The sequence below is a fragment of the Chiloscyllium punctatum genome, chromosome 9 (assembly GCF_047496795.1).
Source record: "Chiloscyllium punctatum isolate Juve2018m chromosome 9, sChiPun1.3, whole genome shotgun sequence".
Lineage (NCBI taxonomy): Eukaryota > Metazoa > Chordata > Chondrichthyes > Orectolobiformes > Hemiscylliidae > Chiloscyllium > Chiloscyllium punctatum.
The window spans coordinates 28,531,061-28,553,899 of NC_092747.1; the positions used below are offsets into that span (position 1 = coordinate 28,531,061).

Consider the following 22,839-nt stretch of genomic DNA (forward strand, 5'->3'; position numbering starts at 1 on the left):
ATAAGGAGTTCAGACAGGCTTTCAGGGGCTCAGGTAGGTTCAGAAGTGCAAGCAGGTTACAATTAGTGTTAGGTTTATAGACACCTGCTGTGTCCAGTGTGTTAGTTAGCACCAACGTTATCATTGCACTGCACACCTGAATACTGGACAGAAGCTCACAGCATGAGAGCTAAACACTCCCAGGATCACCTCGATCAATGGCAGGACCTTTGCATATTATAATCACAGTGTTTGTAAACCAGCAGTATTGCATTGTAGCCCATGACCATTGGATGAGCTAGAACAGTGGACTGATGGGAGTATGCAGGGTAATTTTCGCTCAGTCTGCTCCTACCCCCTCAGGCAGGAAAACCCTTTACAGGACAGTCACTTTACTGATTTTTTAACTTATCTGTGGTTAACAGGATTCCATTTTGATTAACACAGAAGTCAGAGAAGAAATCAGTTGCACCGTGAAACGTAGTTACTACAAATACATATGAAAAGGTATGCAAGAGTTTGGTCTGTCACTGGGTAACTCACACTAGGCCCAAACCTCATTGTTGGGTTAGAAGCTGATAAATGCGGTCAGATGTTCCCCAAGTATCAACAACATTTCAGTCCAGGTCATGGAAACTAACAAACGCTTTTTAATGTTACAAAGCACCCCCACTACGTGAACCTACAAAACCTGATGCTCAGTGATAGGAACAACCCATATACATTTTCACCCAACATCTACATCCACTGCTTTCCTCTTTCTCTGGCTCAGGGGCACTCAGGTAATAATGCCCAAGCCCCAGATGACTGAGCATTGACCAAACTGGGACATTCCTGTCCATGTTAACCCATCCTTTCACTATTAGAAAATTATCCACAATAGATTTTCTTGATTTTGTCAATTCCCATTGGTAGTAAAATGCGATCTTAAAATCTTTGTCTTTTAGAGGATATTTACAATTTGTAACATTATAATTATGTTGAATGTATTTGGCAAAAAAACCCCCGACAGACTTGAAAAAACCTTGGTTTGCTTTCCCAGAGATATTACGTTGTATTTAACCACTTGGATAACTGGTCTCTTGAATGCATTTGATTTACTGTCCTTTATAAATCAGCTCTTCATAAGCGAGTTCAAATTATGAGTTCATGACAAGATAATCAGCCTGTGCTCTGAAGATTCATATTCTTTCAAAAAAAGATGACTGGTATTTCTATACTAAATACGGAGACTGTGCTGGTCCAGAATCTTGTGTAGGTAAAGTCCCAGGCCAGGTGTTGCTAAACAGCTCTCCACGACAATCATTATTCAAAAACAAACACTTGGTTTATCCCATAAAAAAAGGAAAAACTATTTCATTCTTGATAAAGGGCTTTTGCCCAAAATATCCATTTTCCTGCTCCTCGGATGCTGCCTGACCTGCTGTGCTTTCCAACACCACTCTAATCTCCAGCACCTGCAGAATCCACTTTCGCCTATTTTCATTGGTGAGAGTGCTCAGAATATAGGGGAGGGAGGTAGGGTCAATGGGCAAATTCACTGCAAAAATCCCCAAAACACCAGGGTAAAAAGTCAATCACAGTGGATGGCCAATCCAGGAAACGTCACCAAGGCCAAGTACTTTTTCTTGGGAATAGTGAGCCAGTGGGAATTCCATCTGTCAGTTCCAGGGGTGGGAGGCGCAAATTGTGCGGAGTCCTTAGGGCAGTGTACTTCAGGCAGGAAAACAAATGCACTAAAGGATTGTGGGGTGATCAGGGAGAAAAGGTTTGCAAGGGGAGGTGGTGGGGAGGTCACATGGAGAGATGGGGAGGGGGAGAAACAAGTCCCAAGGTGGGGTAGAGTGGTCAGGATAAAAAGAGTTGAGTGTCGGGTGCTGGAAAAGCCCAGCAGATCAGACAGCATCAGAGGAGCAGGAGAATCGATGTTTCGGTCAAAAGCCCCTCATCAGGGAACTCCTCGGATGCTGCCTGTCCTGCTGTGCCTTTCCAGCACCAGACTCTTGACCCTAATCTCTCGTATCTGCAGTCCTCACTTTTGCCTAGGATAAAAAGATCCCTCAGTGGAGGGTGGGAAGGTGCCATCCTTTGGCAGAGAGGACAAAACAAAAAGAAGAGTCTGGGCGGTTCGGAACTAAAGGTGTCACAGGATATGAGAGGGAGGGTGAGAGGGAGGGTGAGAGGGAGAGGGGGAGAAGGGGCGTGAGGAGGGGGGGGGGGGGAAATCAGTCAACACAAATACAGAAGTGATTATTACAATGGTGACAGCATCAACTGATGATGAATAAGTTAGTGAGAAGGATTTGGAACCTCTGAAAACTGAAAAGCTAGCCTTTGAAGGAAATTTTGTGCCCTGTTGCACTGTGATTTAATTAAGAATGGATTCCAAGCTTACTTGGATAAGCTCAGATTATTGTATTTTTCCATTAACAAGGATAACATCAACAGAAAAATGGAACAGACTTAATCTAGTCTTTTTTGCTTATGAACATCATGCTGGGTCAGTTAAGGTGTGTATCAGTTCTAGGGTACACAACCATCTGCATAATCTTACATTACCATCGTAAACCAAGTGATCAGAGCGGCATTCTTGACATTCTTCAGCAGCTCCCTGTTCATGTCAGGCTGCAGCTCAAGGTAGAATAAAAGGCTCTCATTGATGAGATTTGGAAGCCAGCTATGAAAGAGGAAAAAGGCACGTGAAAATAGAGAAAAACAAAACGGCAGTGTAAAGAAAGCAAAAAGAAACAGCTTCCATTTATGCAGCATCTGATCATTCCCTCCAATTTTGTAACACTCAGTAAGTTATTTATTGTGCAATGACTAATGCATTTAAGTATGACCAGCATTTTGCTCATAGAAGAATCCTACAACAGTAAAACAAACCTTACCATCTCAAAGTGGTGAACAAACACTTCAAATCAAATGATTTGGTATAAAAAGCATGATTGTTTTCCCCAAACATAAATCAATGTAGATTTACAGTTGCTTTACAAATCTTATTACTGGCTTATTTAATCTGTTAACAGGCATATCTCTTTATAGAAGTATTAAAATTAAGTTACACTACTGAGCACATTCAGAGTGCTCCTGCCTCAGACTGTCATTCATGACTCTGGCTACACAAGCCTCACTCTTCTCACAAAGTAAAAACTGCAAGATTCAAAAAAAAACCTCCATGTTGGTCACAAGCAAACTCTGAAATCATGTCTTGAGTGATGGGTTCGTGAGATGCAAACAGAAGAGAGATGGAGGGCCAGTTTCTTTTTAAGAACAGTACAGATTGAAGGAGGTAAACGGTCCAGATCGTTGCACCACGGGGTAGGTGAGTGCCACGGTAAAGGGTGCAGAGGTGATTCACCAGAATGGTCCCTGGGATGGAGCTTCTTAGCTGTGAAGAGAGGCTGGATAAGCTTGGGTTGTTGTCTTTTGAGCAGAGAAGACTGATGAGGGATAGGGAACCTTGTACAACTGGTTAACATTATGAAGGGCATGGGAAGAATAAATAGAACACAGTTGTTCCTCTCAGCCAAAGGGTCAAGATCAAGGGGGCATAAGGTTAAAGCAAAAGGCAAGAAGTTTAGAGGGGATTTGAGGAAAAGGAATTTCACTCAGAGGGTGGTGGGATCTGGAATGCAATCCGAGAGGGTAGTTGAGGCAGGTAAAGTCACAACCTTTAGAAAAGGTACTTGGAATAACATTTGAAAAGGCCAAAACAATCAAAACAGTATAAAGATGTGCAGGTTAGGTGGATTGTCCATGCTAAATTGCCCAGTGTCCAGGGATGAGCAGGCTAGGTGGGTTAGCCACGGGAAATGCAGAGTTACAGGGATAGGGTAGAGGGGTTGGTCTGGGTTGGCTGCTCTGAGGGTCGGTGTAGATTTGATAGGCTGAATGACCCTGCTTCCGCACTGTAGAGATTCTGTGATTCCCAGGATGCGGGTGTCGTTTGGCAAGACCAGCATTTACTGCCCATTTGTAAATTGTCCTGGGAGAAGTGAACCATCCTCTAGAACCACTGTTATCACATCCATACTGTGGTTAGGAAAGGAATGCCAGAATTTTGACCCAGCAACAGTGAAGGGACAGCAAAATCATGCAGAGAGAGAAAGGTGTGGGACTTGGAGGGGAACATACAGGTGATGCTTCTATCTATCTGCTTCACTCATCCCTCCTGGTGAAACGATGGATGTGGAAGATGCTGTTGATTTGAGTTCTGATTAGCTGCTTCAGTGCATCTTGGATATGGTACATACTGCTGCTTCTTAGGAGGAGCACTGCAAAAATCAGACTGCTTAGTCCTGAACGCCAAGCTTCAAGGTGTTGTTGGAGTTGCAGAAATCCAGGCAAGTGGGGAATATTCCCTCACAGTGCTGACTTATGCCTTGTAGATGACGAACAGGCTTTGGGGAAGGAGGAGATCAGTTATTCTTTGCAGAATTCTCAAGTTATGAGCTTCTCTTGTCACTGCTGTATTTATATGCCTGGTCCAGTTCAATTCCCGATCAATGGCAACCCCTAAGCTTTTGATAGTGAGAGATTCAACCATGATAATGCCATCGAATGTCAAATGCAATTAGTCATTGCCTGGCATTTATGTGGAGTGATTGTAATTTGCCAGATTTCTGCCAGAGGCTGCATGTTGTTCAGGTCTCCTTGTGTGAGAATATGGGAAATCATGAATGGTGCTGAACATTGAACAATCATTGGTGAACATCCCCACTTCTGACCTTATGATGGAAGGAAAGTCATTAATGAAGCAGTTGAAGATGGTTAGGCTAAAGAACCCCTGCAGAGATGTCCTAGAACTGGGATGAGTGACCTCCAACCGTCTTATTTTGTACTGGAATGTCTCTGTTTATTGGAAATGTTTACTCAAGTTTCCAATTTTGGCAGGGCTCCTTGACCCTTCCCTTTTGGTCAAATGCTGGTTTGATGGCTGAGGAGCAACTTTCATTTCCCACTGGAGTTGAACTCTATTGACCATGTTTGTATGAAGCCAAACTGACACACAGTCAGTTAACTGTTGAACAAGTGCTGTTTGATAACATTTTCATTTTGATAATGATCAATAATAGACTGATGGAACAATATTTGACTGGGTTGGATTTGTCCTGCTTTTGGTGGATGGACATACCTGGGCAATTTTCCAGTCTCATCTTGATCATCAGTAAAAAAGTGATGCATGATGTCATCAATAGTGCTATGAAGCAGTACCTGTTCAGCAGTAATCATTGACACCATAATTGGGTTCCACCAGGGCTTCTCAGCTCCTGACCTCACTACAACCTTGGTCCAACCATGGACAAGGGTGCTGCATTCTAGAGGGGAGTCGAGAGAAACTGCCCTTGATATCAAGGCTGAATTTGCCAGAGTATGGCATCAAGGAGCTCTAGAAAAACTGGAGTCAATGCACACAATGGAGATTGAAGTTGTTGGAAGTCAGTCCTCCCAGCTCCAGAATCCCTGCAAGATAGTGTCTGAGGCCCAACCACCTTCTACCGTCCCTCCATCATAAGGTCACTGATCACTGCGCAATCCACAACTCCTCAAATACAAAAGCAGCAAAACCTGGACAATATCCAGGCTTAGGCCAAGTAACACACCAGTACCAGGGAATGGCCATTTTCAATAAGAGAGAATCTAACTGTGGACTATTGACATTCAATGGCATCACTAACACTGAATCCCTCACGATCAACATCCTTTGGGTTACCCTAGATAAATATGATAGTTCAGTTTCTGGTCAGTCATATAAGTACTGGGGTCAAAAGGTAGGAATCTTGCAGTGAAAACTGCTCCACCTGAATCTTAAATATCCATTCACCATTTACAAAGGACAAATCGGGACCACGAAGGAAAACTCCCCACTTGCCTGGATGAGAGCAATTTTAATCAACATTTTATCAATCCCACTCGATTGGCACCACATCTACAAACATCCACTTATTCCCACCACTGACATTCAGTAGCAGCAGTGGGTGCATGCTATCTATAAGATGCACTGCAGAAATTCAACAAAGCTCCTCAGACAGTACCTTTTAAACCAACCCATGAACAAATTCATCTAGAAAGGCAGCAGGTACATGTGAATATCACTGCCTGCAAGTTCTCATCTAAGCCACTCACCATCCTGACTTGGAAACATATTGAGATTCCTTCACCAACAAAGTCAAAATCCTGGAATTCCCTCTCTAACAGAATTGTGGGTCAACCTATTGCACATGGACCTATAGCAACAGTTCAAGAAAGCAGCTCACCAACACATTCTCAAGTGGAACGGAGGATGGGCAGTAAGGACTGGCCTAGTCAGCAACATCCACATCCCATGAATGGAAAAAAAACAGCCTAGGCATGTTTGTAGGAAGTGAGCACAATTACAACATTTAAAAGACATTTGAACAGGTGCATGAATGGGAAATGTTTAGAGGAATATGGGCCAAACACAGGCAAGTGAGACTAGTTTCATTTGGGAAACTTGATCAGAACGGATGAGTTGGATAAAAAGGGTCTGTTTCCATGCTGTAAGACTCTGTGATTTCATAATTAGTTAAAGTATTAGTATGGGTTCCTGCTTTGTGAACCTATACAGCTCAATTGAAAATTTCAAAAGATGCATTTGATGTAGGTTTTATATTTGGCAAAGTTATTAAAGTATATGGTTTTAAGTTATAAAGTCAGTCAGTAAGTCATTAGGGGAGCAGGAATGAAGGAGTAAATGAACTATGACTCAATTCACAACCTTGAATGAGGTTTAAAGATATTAGTATCTAACACCACTATTAACATGCTTATCACTATTTCATATTTCAAGAAAAACAAATAGAATCAGGTAATTTAGTTTCAGCATTTGAGATTAGCAATTATCATAAATACATAACTGGGCCTTACCAAATAATAAATACAAGCAGAATCTTGAAAAATCTTAATTTAATCTGAGTGCCCAAACGCCTTTCATTTTCTGTATATATGCCTTGCCTTCCCTTCAAGAGTGAGGCAACTGAAAAATAAAATGTATTTCCCTTGAACCTGATGCAATAATACACTTAAAAATGTGAATTCTATCACAAACAGATGAAGTTTCCAACCATTTGAATTTAAACAACTTTTCAATAGTGCGATTGGTGATATGCAGACCGAAATCCAGCGGCAGTGATAACAGAGCAGTATTGAAAGTGTTCCAAATGCCAATGTCATCACAAGATTTCTTTAGTGAATGAATGAATGTATTTCACATGATGGTGCTTATGAATTAAATTAAAAAGAGGATGATTGAATCCTTAAATAAGTTCATGCTGTTCACCAACAGTCAGCTGGCCCTCATCCAAACTAATAATGAAAATAACTTTCTGTAGTATTCACTCACCCCGTTGCATAGATAAATCAGTGCCCATCACCCACTCCAGATACTTAAATGAGAGATATAAAACATTCACCTCATGAACAGTTAAAGACACTTAAGCAATCTGGCCCCATGCAAAGTATTAGCTGACAGGGAGGGCCAGTCACAATAAGATGCCCAATGCATTCATACTTCTGGCATTTTCATTTTGAGGCACTGGTTCCCCTTGAATAATCACTAGTTATGGAGGTTATGAATCACATGATTTCCATTTTCATTCATCCATAAAATTGTAAGCGCATCGGATGTCATGGGTTACACAGTTCCTATACACCAAATTACAAGGTGACTGTGCATATTCAAGTGTGAAAAAAGAATCACTTAAAAGGAGGAAAACACTCTAGGGCTTTAAAAACTTGGTTTCATGTTGTTGGGAATGGCAAAGATAGGCAATATTAAATGATATATCTTTTGCAACGATGCGAATTTCATAAACAATATTTCTGCCCCTGTCTGTATGTGAGATGAGAGAGCTGAGCCTGGTATCCCGGATGATGTTGCTTTCTTACTGGATTGCACCTCCCTGGGTGAAAACCATATCATGCATTTTGACATTATTCACACAAGGAGCTTGCAAATGAGTGCTGTCGGACAAAATCAACAATGAGGTGCATTGCATTTGCCCAACATCCCGGCAAACGATTTCAGCAGGACAGCATGAATAAGGGGAAAACAGAGGGTTAAGACAGGAAAAGTGGAGTTGAAGATTATCAGATTAGACCCAATCTCACTGATTGGTGGCGGAGGACTAAATGTGCACTTCTGTTCCCATGTCTTATGGTTTTATGAAGGGATGGACTAGCTATCACCAGGACCGCTTCCCTATGTTTAAACCAGAGACACAGAGCCCATTGCAGTGCTGCTACCTATATCTCATTGGAAGTCAACAATGAGTATAAACGAGTAACTTGGAAGAACTTTTGAAATGCATGGCTATAGTAACCATTGTGGTTCACCTTTTAAGCTTGATAGAGAGAAAATATGAAAGTAATGTTGAGCAATATTTGTGCAAGTCATACCTGCAGATGCAGCTTTCCCAAACAGGATGGGATTTACAAGCAGAACGAGCAACAGAGGTACGTAGGTCGTGATGTAGTGAGGGATTGCATGTTCCAGTCCATTCTCACAGCTGGGAAAGATTCAAGTTCATATTAATCACCTTGAATTCAATATAGGTACTTTTCTGTCTACCATAAACATCATGAGGCAATGATGCTGTATTACAGAGAAGAGTTACCATGGCACAGAACTTCAAAAACTAAACACAATTCAAGTTTTACATTAGTAGCACAGGATGATGTTGTCTCTCTATTACTTCAATTTACATTCACATGTCGACTAATTTTTGAGCATTGTCAAAAAATCATGAAAGCCATCCCTTCCACTAAATATATTTTAAAAGGAGAGCCAAGGGTTACAATTCTACTATTGCTTTTTCAGAAATGGGAGCTTCTGAATATACATTAGTATTAGACAATATTGGGGAGAAAAAAAAGCATTTTCTGCACTGCATCAGATTTTTGAAGGCCAAGAGTCCGAACCGAGCAAGTTGTATCGAATTCCTGAAGTTACTAACCTGGAAATGGATGGATAATAGAGCATGGCGACACCTTCAACCAATAGCAGGATAGCTAAACCCCAGGTCAGCATGTGGTACAACACTAGAATACTGTTTAAAACAAAAAAAAACGGCTTTATCATCACATTTGATAAATGTTCTTGGCATTCATTGAACCCATTAAGATTCCAGAATCCTTTGCAAGTGTAAAATTTCACACCGTTTGTCAATCTTGTGGGAAATTTGATCATAGTCAATGGTATCAGTCATATGCAGATTGCATTTACTGCAAGTGCACTGGATAAAAGTCACAGACTGGAGCCCTGCTCGATTTCTCTCTCCTTGGCTGTTAAGACATGGAGGCTAATGTGTGTAGGAACAGAAGTAGGCCACTCAGCCCATCACACGTGCTCCTCTATTCAGTGAGATCATGATTGATAATAATTCTCAACTCCACTTTCCCACCTTTTCCCCATAACCCTTCATTCCCAATTGCAATACTCATACCTGTTGTTGTCTCAGCCGAGTTCAGTAAACCAGTAAGCAAATCTGAAAATCTCCTTTCATCGTTGTGCCTTAGTTCATATCAAATGGAGCAATTATTCAAGGATATATCAACAACCAAATCTCCACAATTAACTTAATAGTTATCTGAACACTAAATAATTCAAAACAAGCAAGCAATTTGCTTTATTTTTCAAAAAATGTGGAATGTGACAAATTTTCAAGACGTAACCAGGCTCAAATGGATTTAAAAATTAATTCCCGAAGGTAGCTTCCATAACCCTTTATTACCAATTAAGAAAGGAGTTTAGCAGTGCATCTGTTAGGGTTATGCCCTGGCCCCAACCTTATCGTGGCTAAGTGATGACTAGATTATAGAGTCCTGGAGATAAGTCTTATGTTTTAGAGTCATAGAGATGTACAGCATGGTCACAGACCCTTCAGTCTAACCCGTCCATGTCGACCAGATATCCCAACCCAATCTAGTCCCACCTGCCAGCACCCGGCCCACATCCCTCCTTACCCTTCCTATTCATATACCCATCCAAATGCCTCTTAAATGTTGCAATTGTATCATCCTCCACCACTTCCTCTGGCAGTTCATTCCATATACATACCACCCGCTGTGTGAAAAAGTTGCCCGTTAAGTCTCTTTTATATCTTTCCCCTCTCACCCTAAGCCAATGCCCACTAGTTCTGGACTCCCCCACCCCAGGGAAAAGACTTGTCCTACTTACCCAATCCATGTCCCTCATAATCTTGTAAACCTCTATAAGGTCACCCCTCAGCCTCCAATGCTCCAGAGAAAACAGCCCCAGCCTGTTCAGCCTCTCCCGATAGTTCAAATCCTCCAACTCTGACAACTGTCTAAATCTTTTCTGAACTCTTTCAAGTTTCACAACATCTTTCCAATAGGAAGGAGACCAGAATTGCACGCAATATTCCAACAGTGGCCTAACCAATGTCCTGTACAGCCACAACATGACCTCCCAACTCCTGCACTCAATACTCTGACCAATAAAGGAAAGCATACCAAATGCCTTCTTCACTATCCTATCTACCTGCAACTCCACTTTCCAGGAGCTATGAACCTGCACTCCAAGGTCTCTTTGTTCAGCAACACTCCCTAGGACCTTACCATTAAGTGTATAAGTCCTGCTAAGATTTGCTTTCCCAAAATGCAGCACCTCACATTTATCTGAATTAAACTCCATCTGCCACTTCTCAGTCCATTGGCCCATCTGGTCCAGATCCTGTTGTAATCTGAGGTAACCTTCTTTGCTGTCCACTACACCTCCAATTTTGGTGTCATCTGCAAACTTACTAACTGTACCTCTTATGTTCGCATCCAAATCATTTATGGAAATGACAAAGTAGAGGACCCAGCACCAATCCTTGTGGCACTCCACTGTTCACAGGCCTCCAGTCTGAAAAACAACCCTCTACCTACACCCTAAGGTGCAAGCTCGAAGGTCTTCTACCTTTGAGCCAATTCTATATCCAAATGGCTAGTTCTCCCTGTATTCCATGAGATCTAACCTTGCTAATCAGTCTCCTAAGGGGAACCTTGTCGAACCCCTTACTGAAATCCATATGGATCACATCTACTCCTCTGTCCTCATCAATCCTTTTTGTTACTTCTTCAAAAAACTCAATCAAGTTTGAGAGACATGATTTCCCACGCACAAAGCCATGTTGACTATCCCTAATCAGTCCTTGCCTTTCCAAATACATGTACATCCTGTCCCTCAGGATTCCCTCCAACAACTTGCTCACCACTGACCTCAGGCTCACTGGTCTATAGTGCCCTGGCTTGTCCTTACCATTAAACAGTGGCACCACGTTAGCCAACCTCCAGTCTTCTGGCACCTCACCTGTGCCTATCAATGATACAAATATCTCAGCTAGAGGCCCAATCACTTCTATAGCTTCCCACAGAGTTCCAGGGTACACCTGATCAGGTCCTGGGGATTTATCCACCTTTAACCATTTCAAGACTTCCAGCACTTCCTCTGTAATATGGACATTTTGCAAGATGTCACCATCTATTTCCCTACAGTCTATACCTTCCATATCCTTTTCCACAGGATACTGATGCAAAATACTCATTTAGTATCTTTCCCGTTTTCTGCGGCTCCACACAAAGGCCATATTGCTGATCTTTGAGGGGCCTTATTCTCTCCCTAGTTACCCTTTTGTCCTTAATGTATTTGTAAAAACCCTTTGGATTCTCCTTAATTCTATTTGCCAAAGCTATCTCATGTCCCCTTTTTGCCCTCCTGATTTCCCTCTAAAGTATACTCCTACTGCCTTTATACTCTAAGGATTCACTCGATTAATCCTGTCTACACCTTACATATGCTTCCTTCTTTTTCTTAACCAAACCCTCAATTTCTTTAGTCATCCAGCATTCCCTATACCTACCAGCCTTTCCTTCCATCCTAACAGGTATATATTTTCTCTGGATTCTTGTTATCTCATTTCTGAAGACTTCCCATTTTCCAGCCGTCCCTTTACCTGTGAACATCTGCCCCCAATCAGCTTTCGAAAGTTCTAGCCTAATACCGTCAAAATCTGCCTTTCTCCAATTTAGAACTTCAACTTTTAGATCTGGTCTATCCTTTTCCATCACTATTTTAATAATAGAATTATGGTCGCTAGCCCCAAAGTGCTCCCCCACTGACACCTCAGTCACCTGCCCTGCCTTATTTCCCAAGAGTAGGTCAAGTTTTGCACCTTCTCTAGTAGGTACATCCACATACTGAAGCAGACAATTATTTTTGTACACACTTAACACTATGGCAGTCCCAGTCGATGTTTGGAAAGTTAAAATCCCCTACCGTAACTACCCTATTATTCTTGCAGATAGCAGAGATCTCTTTACAAGTTTGCTTCTCAATTTCCCTCCAACTATTAGGGGGTCTATAATACAATCCCAATAAGGTGATCATCCCTTTCTAATTTCTCAGTTCCACCCAAATCACTTCCCTGGATGTATCTCCAGGAATATCCTGCCTCAGCACAGCTGTAATGCTATCCCTTGTCAAAAATGCCACTCCCCTCCTCTCTTGCCTCCCTTTCTATCCTTCCTGTAGCATTTGTATCCTGGAACATTAAGCTGCCAGTCCTACCCATCCCTGAGCCATGTTTTTGTAATTGCTATGATATCCCAGTCCCATGTTCGTAACCATGCCCTGAGTTTATCTGCCTTCCCTGTTAGGCCCCTTCCATTGAAACAAATGCAGTCTAATTTATTAGTCCTACCTTGTCCCTGCCTGGCCTGACTGTTTGACTCACTTCTGTTCCCTACTGTACCAGTCTCAGATTGACCTCTTTCCTCACTATCTCCCTGGGTCCCACCCCATCTTACTAGTTTAAAGCCTCCCGAGCAGCACTAGCAAATTTCCCTGCCAATATATTAGTCCCCTTCCAATTTAGGTGCAATCCGTCCTTCTTGTACAGGTCACTTCTACCCCAAAAGAGATTCCAATGATCCAAAAATGTGAATCCTTCTCCCATACACCAGCTCCTCAGCCATGCATTCATCTGCTCTCTCCTCCTATTCCAGCCCTCACTAGCTCATAGCACCGGGAATAATCCAAATATTACTACTCGAGGACCTCCTTTTTAAATTCCTGCCTAACTCTCTAGTCTCCCTTCAGAATCTCAAGCTTTTCCATTCCTATGTCGTTGGTTCCAATGTGGACAATTGCTGGCCCCTCTCCCCTGTGAGAACATTCTGTACCCTCTCAGACATCCTTGATCCTGGCACCAGGGAAGCAACACACCATTCTGATTTTTTCGCTGCTGGCCACAGAAACGTCCGTTTGTACCTCGGACTATAGAATCCCCTAACACAATTGATCTCTTGGAACCCAACGTACCCCTTGTTGCATTAGAGCCAGTCTCAATACCAGAAACTTGGCTGCTCGTGCTACATTCCCCTGAGAGTCCATCATTCCCTACATTTTCCAAAACAGCATACCTATTTGAAATGGGTATAGCCACAAAAAAGACTCCTGCACTAGCTGCCTACCTCTCTTACAGTCACATAGATGGGTTAACTCCAGGAAAAGTATCTGATAATTTCCTCCCTTCCTATAACTGCCATCCATCACATACTGTTGCAAATTCCTCATTGCTTCTAACTGTCTCTCCAACCAATCCATTCAATCTGATAAGATTCACAACTAACAGCATTTATGGCAGATATAATCTGCAGTGACCCTTAAACTCTCATATCTGACAAGAAGCACATATCATTCTACTAAAGGCCATTTTTGCTCCTTCACAACCTACAGACCCAGAAAATAACACCGTCTTATTCCTCTACAAACACTGCCCCAGGTTAATTGACCTTTTTTTTGGAGGAGCTTTTTCTTGCCACTAGGACTAGTGAGTTCTCTCACCATTTCTTACCAAAACTTATCATGGGGTAAGGTAAGAAATTAATGTGGCATCTCTTGCAAGCAATTTCTGCCACACCAGCCTGGCTTGGAAATACATCGCTGCTCTTTAAGTATTATTGAGTCAATATCCCGGACGTCCTTTCATAACAACATCTTAGGTGTGAATCCACCAAATACATTGAAATGACCCAAGGTAAAAGTTCATCACCACCTTGACCAACAGAGTTAGACCAGCATTTAGCCCTCATCCCTCATCAAAATAGCTAAGTGTACTCTCCAGCCTCTCGTGCAGCAACATTTAAATATGGGTCAGACATTTGGCTGCAGACAGAAGCAATGAATAAAAAAATGATACAATGGATTAGATTCTGATAAAAGCCTTTGCACGAAGTCTGACAAAGTCTAAAATAAAATCACACACCAGCATCAGTATACCACAGAGATCATTTCCAACAAGGCAACCTACATGTGGAGTCACAGGAGAGGAGGGAAGATACTAAAATGTGTATTTTGCATGAGTACTTACGGTGAAAGAGGACATGGAAGATATAGAATGTAGGGAAATAGATGGTGGCATCTTGAAAAGTGTCCATATTACAGAGGAGGCAATGCTAGATGTCCCGAAAAGCATAAAAGTGGATAAATCCCCAGGACCTGGTCAGGTGTACCCTAGAATTCTGTGGGAAGCTAGGGAAGAAGTGATTGCTGGGCCCCTTGCTGAGATATTTGTGTCATTGATAGTCACAGGTGAGGTGCCAGAAGACTTGAGGTTGGCAAACGTGGTGCTACTGTTTAAGAAAGGTGGTAAGGACAAGGCAGGGAACTATAAACCAGTGAGCCTGACATCAGTGGTGGGCAAGTTGTTGGAGGATTGACATGCATTTGGAAAGGCAAGGACCGAATAGGGAGAGTCAACATGGCTTTGTGCGTGGGAAACCATGTCTCATGAAATTGATTGAGTTTTTTGAAGAAATAACAAAAGGATTGATGACAGCAGAGCAGTAGACATGACCTTTATGGACTTCAGTAAGGCGTTTGACAAGGTTCCCCTTGGGAGACTGATTAGCAAGGTTAGATCTCATGAAATACAGGGAGAACTAGCCATTTGGATACAGAACTGGCTCAAAGGTAGAAGACAGAGGGTGGTGGTGGTGGTAGTGGTGGTGGAGGAGGGTTGTTTTTCCAGAGTGGAGGCCTGCGACCAGTGGAGTGCCACAAGGGTCGGTGCTGGGTGCACTGCTTTTCATCATTTATATAAATGATTTGGATGCGAGCATAAAAGAGGTATAGTTAGTAAGTTTGAAGAGGACACCAAAATTGGAGGTGTCGTGGACAGTGAAAAGGGTTACCTCAGATTACAACAGGATCTTGACCAGATGGGACAATGGGCTGAAATGTGGCAGATGGAGTTTAAGTTAGAGGAATGCGAGGTGCTGCAATTTGGAAAAGCAAATCAGAGCAGGACTTAATCGTAAGGCCCTAGGGAGTGTTGATAAACAAAGACCTTGGAGTGTGGGTTCATAGCTCCTTGAAAATGGAGTCATGGGTAGATAGGATAGTGAAGGTGGCATTTGGTATGCTTTCCATTATTGGTCAAAGCATTGAGTATAGGAGTTGAGAGGTCATGTTGCGCTGTACAGGACAATGATAAGGCCACTTTTGGAATATTGTGCACTATTTTATCTCTTTCCTATTGGAAGAAAGTTGTGAAACTTGAAAGGGTTCAGAAAAGATTTACAGGGATGTTGCCAGGTTTGGAGGATTTGAGCTATAGGGAGAGGCTGATCAGGCTGGGGCTGTTTTCCCTGGAGCGGAGGCAGAGGGGTAACCTTATAGAGGTTTATAAAATCATGAGGGGCATGGATAGGTTAAATAGACAAGGTCTTTCCCTGGGGTGGGGGGAGTCCCAAACTAGAGGGCATAGGTTTAGGATCAGAGGTGAAAGATATAAGAGAGACCTAAGGGGCAATATTTTCACGCAGAGGGTGGTAAGTGTATGGAATGAGCTGCCAGAGGATGTGGAGGAGGCTGGGACAATTGCAGCATTTAAAAGGCATCTGGATGGGTATTTGAATAGGAAGGGTTTGGAGGGATATGGGCCAAGTGCTGGCAGGTGGGGCCAGATTAGATTAGGATATCTGGTCGGTTTAGACAAGTTGGATCCAAGGATCTGTTTCCATGAGGTATATGTCTATGACTTTATGACCGTATGGTGGTGGGGCTTTCTTCCTTCCACGCAGCATCTAACCCAAGAACAGATTTCACATCCAAACCATCATAACATGGAGAAGGCCACACAGTCCACAATAAATGAGTGACAACATAAAATTACTCTTTGATGATACGGTGTGGGTTTTACCGATGACTGATAAAAAGGACAACTAAAACCTTAAACAATATGAAGCTGACAGCAGAAGCACTAGTTTACAGACTATTGCAGTTACACCCTAAATATTCTCCCGAGCTGGATTATTAGCAGAGCTCCTCATACTGTAAAACAAAAACCATCACATTTACCAGACAACCTGCAGGTGAACAAATTACCAACAAGATTTCACTTTTTTTAAAAAATAACTTATCGCAAAATGAATCAGCATCAACATAAATCAAATAAGAATTTGCAACATTGAATTATAAAATACACAAACAAAGCAAATACAAAGACTTGCTCACAAGATTACAGGCATTTGCATTTTTCTTCCACAAATATGGCAGCAAACACAATCTCACAGGACAAATCTTGTGATATGGGGAGAGGCCTCTAGCTCAATTACCATTATCTTGGGACCCCAACGAGGTGTCAGTGTATGTACATTTGGAATACTTAGACAGAAAGCTAAGATTGCCACTTTACCCTGTGAGACAACAATGGCATTGGGAGTAGATAATCAGAACAACGAATACTTGGGCTGTCTGTATTACACTTACTCTACTTTTATACGGATTTACTTCAAACTTTTCATAACAGGTGTAAAACCAAAAAATCTCAACAATTCTTTGGAGTAGAAAGCACTGTAGCCCCCCTAGCACTGATCAGGCCCGTCACAGACACTGCTCAGGATTTCAGTGCTTAATCCTTCCCCAGTTTCCTCAATGTCACTAGATCACTTTCCTAGAATTCCCTTCCTAAGGACATTGTGAGTCCCTACAGCACGTGGACAGCAGCGGTTCAAGAAGGAAGCTCACCACCACCTCCACCTTCTCAATGTTCCCTGGACATTTTAAAGAAATTGCAAATTTTCTTATAAAGTGACTCCAGGACAAAGGTGATTACAGTTCATTTGGCACATTGTGTCGATGTGTCTTTGAAAGAGCCATCTGAATAATTCCCTAGAAAAGTTTCCACCCTCTCATGAAGGTACTGACTATTGGTTTGCTGCTCTACTTCCTCATCCACTGGGACAGATTTTTTAATCACAGCAAACCACAAGCGGTACCACATCTGAACCCAATCCTCTTCACATCTATACTTCTGTAATGACAGTCAACAAATGGAACTCTGGCAATCCTTCTAATTATACAGCCAGCGGCTGCTTGTGGTACTATTTACTCTCAACTCAACTGATAGCAGCATTTATGGATCTAGCCTGCAATTTCCTTGGTCAAAGAGATTTAATTTCACTCAGGAACATTCAATGGAGCTCAAACCACATTTATTAATGTATTGTGCAGTTTAGAATATAGTTTGAATATAGTGTTCAGATCATGCCAATTCCTCTGCCTCTTAAAACATGTCTTTGCAGGCTTTTGTCATAGTCTTTGGGGTGGTGTGGGGATGTTATTCTGCAGTGGTGAATGGTCTAATCCAGGGCAAGCGATTCCCATGAGTCGGTAGGGAGGCTACATTTGTTTAGGAAGGCTTCAAGGGTGGTATTTCCTGGATCTGATCACTTGCCATTGTGGAGCTCAGGGTGGAGCACTTGTTTAGGGAGTCTTGTATCAGGCATGTGGACAATGTGGCACACTCATTGCAGATGCTCATGGATGAGCTGTGCCTAGATCGTGGGACTATTGACCTAAGAGAGGGTGCTCACCACAGTCGATGATAATTCGCCAGGGATTTGAGGTATCTGCTGTACATGGTCCAGGATTCTGATCCCCACAGGGGTGAGGACTATGGCTGCTCTGTAGATTGAGGGCTTGATGCTGAATTGGAGGTCATGGACTTCAAATACTGTTTCTCAGGTGTCTGAAGGCTGCACTGATGCATTCGTGTCAATGTCGGATTTCATCAATGTCTGCTCGAACTGAGAGGAAGTTCTGAAGTATGGGGAATTATCAACATTGTCCATTGGCTTGCTGTGGATTTTGATGGTCAAGGGAGGTTATGGGGGGGGTGGGGTGTGGAGCAGTTTCATGTGACAAAAGTGGGTTGGTAAAGAACCTTCATTTTTCAGATGTTTACTCACCTCTCATACCCCTCAGTGGACACAATGGTGGACTATAATTCAGCCTCTGGGGTTTGTAGAGACACACAGACATTGAGATGCAGTCTTCACATTTAAAAAAAAATGACAGAAGATGGGTTGGTCTGGATTCTGCCATGAAGGCGAAGGTTGAACAGTTTTCCATTTGTCCAGCAGGTTTAGCTCCACGGAGATTTGGGGGGGCGTTGGGTGAAGGGTTGGGGGTGCAGGGCAGTGCTGTGCAGAAGATGGAGAAGCATATCAGTGTGATGATGCAGCCCCACTTGACCCCAGTTCACACGTGAATGGTGTCTACGATGGATCCATTGAAGGAGGTCATGGCTTATTTCATCGAGAATGGTGATGGATGTCTGAGCAGCCAAACTTGAGAATATCCCACAATCCCTCACAGCTAACCGAGTGTATAGAATGAGCTGTCAGAGGAAGTAGTGGAGGCAGGTACAATGATAACATTTAAAAGGCATCTGACTGGATACATTAAAAAGGAAGGGTTTAGAGGGATATGGACCAAATGCTGGCAAAATGAGACTACACCAACTTTCGATACCTGGTCAGTATGGACAAGTTGGACAGAAAGGTGTTTCCATGTTGTACAGCTCAAATACAGCACAGAGTCACACCTGATAGGAGTCCACAATGTTAACATCCATGTCTGGAAGGAAAAGAGCACTCCATGATTGAAGGTGGCCATGTACAGAGGTTGCTGTGGAGAGTTTGTACCTAATGCTCTGTGAGAATCACCATGAGATGCAGAGAATTTCTGAAGTTAAAAACTTTTATTTGCAAACAAAAGCTGTGACAATCAGAAAATAGCTTCCTGATTGCCCCGATTCTTGGGGCTTCCTACTTTTTATACTTTTCTAGTTGCTGCACTTATCTGGTGTCATTAGCTTATGTTGTCTTTCTAAACTAATATCTTCTGCCACAGTAGTCTTCTAACTTTACACTTAACCTATCACATTATGCCACCATTGTCTTTAATATTTGCTCGCTTGTCATGTGATTTGACTAACCTATCATATTGTGCTACCATTATTTTCAGCCTGTGCTCATTGGGCACATGTTTCTATGTATTGCTCCATTAATTTAATTACACAACTGTCATTAATTTCCATTAGGTCAGTGCTGTTCCCTGCACTTTTCTTTGATTTATCTCGTACTGAAAACAAGTCTATTGTGTCTCTCGATAGGCAGAAGCCACACAGGCTCGAGAAAGAGCTCTTCAACCACAGAGTTAGTTGAGGAGGATTCTCCCAGTGATCTTTCCTACAGCTGTCAACAGGGAGATCTCTGTAATTTCCAGTTAGCTGGTCTCCTTTCTTGAAGGAGATGGTTACAACTACAGCATCTTGGATCTCCCAGTATGTTCTTTTCCTTCCAGCTATGGGCGATAACATTGTGGATTCATAATCAGGAGAGACTTGGCTGTCATGGAGATGTACCACATGGAAACAGACCCTTCGATCCAACTTGTCTGTACTGACCAGATATCCTAAATTAATCTAGTCCCATTTGCCAGCATTTGGTCTACATTCCTCTAAACCTTTCCTAATCATATACCCATCCAGATGCCTTTTAAAAAATGTTGTAATTGTACCAGCCTCCACCACTTCCTCTGGCATCTCAGTCTATACAGGCCTCATGTGAAAAAACTGCCCCTTAGGTCCCTTTCAAATCTTTCCCCTCAGACTCAAATGCTCTAGTTTTGTCTGCTCTACCTTGTGGAAAAAAGATCTTGCCTACTTATCCTCTCCATGTCCATTATGTTTTATAAACCTCTATAAAATGTCACCCCTCTGTCTCCAACGCTCCAGGGATATTAGCCCCAGACAATTCAATGCCTCTGTATTGCTCAAACTCTCCAACCCTGGCACCATCCTTGCAAATCTTTTCTGAACCCTTTCAAGCTTCATATTTTAATCCTTTAGCGAGGCGATTCCATCTGTGTCAGACCTTGTTGTTTTCCAACTGTTGGATGGCTTTGATATCACAGCAGGTTCAAGGTGCACAGAGACAGCAGTGAAGTGTGTCATGAGATGGCGTGGAGAGCACGTGCATTAAAATCTTTCCATCTTTGGAGAGCAATTCTTCCTTTTTTGACTCTGTAGAGTAGGTGCCTGGGTACTCGGTGTTGCAAAAGCCTGACTCATTGTGTCTGTCAGCGAGTTACTGAGCCTCCTGTTTTTTTTCCATTCATCATCGGTGCTCCAGATCACAGGTGTTTATTTTGTTATACCTCAGCCTTCAGTTCTCTGAAGGTTTGTTTCCTCTCAGAGGTTTTGGTGGAGCTGCCACTTCAGAAACACCTTGCATTTGTGATTTAGGGGATCCTGGATCTCCTGATCATTCTTGTCGAATCAGCCTTGGTGTTTCCTGGTTGAGGAGCCAAGTGTCTTCATGCAGCTGCTGACTCTGATGGTTACTGGGATGGACCAGGTGCCCTGGACACTACAGCTCTAGCAGGTTGGACATTGCCAGATTGACTGAGAGGCACTGCCTGGGTGGGTCTTTGACTCCAGCAACATGGAGTCTCCCGCAGCAGAGTTCGCTGTCACAGCTGGTTTGGGGCTAGATTGATGGAGATGGTAGTGTGGATTAGTCAATGGTTGCTCCAGCAGTCTTCAGTCACAGGTCTCCACATTACCAGCCTTGGGCTGAGAGTCAAGACTAAATCTCTTGCAAGTCCAATGAAGCCTGAATCAGTCCTGAAGACCGATCTATTTAATGGCACTACGAAGAACAGATACTACCCTTTGAAATAAAGAAATCTGACTAGTAGTGCTAAATTGGAATTGTATAACAATGCTTAAAAGCCGCACTTTAAGAATTATGTCAAAGTAATAGAAAAACAAAACACTGCTAGGGACTAGTCATAGTTTAAAAATGTATTTGAAGAGGAGTTGAAGAGAATGGTTTTAATTATGTGATATATTCCCCTGTGGTTCAGGTTTCTGAACAATTAGAAGGCAATACTAATTATTTCAACATTGCATGCTACAGAGTTCTACAGTGAAATACTCAAGACCACAATTTACAGAGGTTTATTATTTTTAAAAGTTATATTTTCAATTTGATGGTAAACTGAAATGGTTGTTTTGTGTTTAATTTCCCACTTGAATCATAAGCACAAAAAAAAACAAAAGATTGTAAATGAGAGGAATCACAATTAGTGACTCTGCTGAGAATGCTTACACATTTAATGTTACCTTCCCAGAAATTTCTTCAATCAAAATAAGTCCAGTCGATGTAAGCTGATGTAGAAACACAAGTTACTGGAAAGCGACATTAAGTTGATCCTTTTCCAATTAACATCAATCCCATCCTTCTGTAACATCCTTTGATCCCTTCTCTTTAGGAAAATTGAAACTCATTTAGCATCCCACACTTCAGCAATTTTTCAATAAACCTGTTGCTGTGTTTTAAAAGAAAGCCCACATTACTTCGATGCCTGATCCCAACTTTTCATAAGACCATAAGACATAGGAGCAGAAGGTAGGCCATTCGGCCCATCGAGTCCACTCTGCCATTCAATCACGGCTGATGGGCATTTCAACTCCACTTACCCACATTCTCCCCTTAGCCCTTAATTCCTTGTGACATCAAGAATTTATCAATTTCTGCCTTGAAGACATTTAGCGTCCCGGCCTCCACTGCACTCTGCGGCAATGAATTCCACAGACCCACCACACTCTGGCTGAAGAAATGTCTCCGCATTTCTGTTCTGAATTTATCCCCTCTAATTCTAAGGCTGTGTCCACGGGTCCTAGTCTCCTCGCCTAATGGAAACAACTTCCTAGCGTCCACTCTCTCCAAGCCATGTATTATCTTGTAAGTTTCTATTAGATCTCCCCTTAATCTTCTAAACTCCAATGAATACAATCCCAGGATCCTCAGCCGTTCCTCGTATGTTAGACCTACCATTCCAGGGATCATCCGTGTGAATCTCTGCTGGACATGCTCCAGTGCCAGTATGTCCTTCCTGAGGTGTGGGGACCAAAACTGAACATAGTACTCCAAATGGGGAGTAACCAGAGCTTTATAAAGTCTCATTAGCACAACAGTGCTTTTATAGTCCAACCCTCTTGAGATAATTGACAACATTACATTCGCTTTCTTAATCACGGACTCAACCTGCATGTTTATCTTTAGAGAATCCTCAACTAGCACTCCCAGATCCCTCTGTACTTTGGCTTTACGAATTGTCTCACCGTTTAGAAAGTAGTCCATGCTTCTATTCTTTTTTCCAAAGTGCAAGACCTCGCATTTGCTCACATTGCGTTCCATCAGCCATTTCCTGCACCACTCTTCCAAACTGTCTAGATCCTTCTGCAGCCTCCCCACTTCCTCAGTACTACCTGCAGGTCCACCTAACTTAGTATCATCAGCAAACTTCACTAGAATGCCCCCAGTCCCTTCATCCAGATCATTAATATATAATGTGAACAGCTGCAGCCCCAACACTGAACCCTGCGGGACACCACTTGTCACCGGCTGCCATTCCGAAAAAGAACGTTTTATCCCAACTCTCTGCCTTCTGTCAGACAGCCAATCCTCAATCCA

At 42.5% G+C, this 22,839-nt stretch overlaps 1 protein-coding gene across 1 annotated transcript in view; it reads right to left on the reverse strand.

The window, feature by feature from the left end:
• The window catches only part of gpr143 (G protein-coupled receptor 143), an 88,818-nt gene that overhangs the window by 41,492 nt on the left and 24,487 nt on the right, over positions 1-22,839 (reverse strand). The window contains exons 4-7 of the mRNA XM_072576603.1: positions 8,958-9,050; positions 8,401-8,510; positions 6,871-6,979; positions 2,539-2,656 (exon numbers count right to left, since the gene is read on the reverse strand). Of these exons, the coding sequence (XP_072432704.1) occupies positions 2,539-2,656; positions 6,871-6,979; positions 8,401-8,510; positions 8,958-9,050 (430 nt within the window). The remainder of the gene's footprint in view (positions 1-2,538; positions 2,657-6,870; positions 6,980-8,400; positions 8,511-8,957; positions 9,051-22,839) is intronic.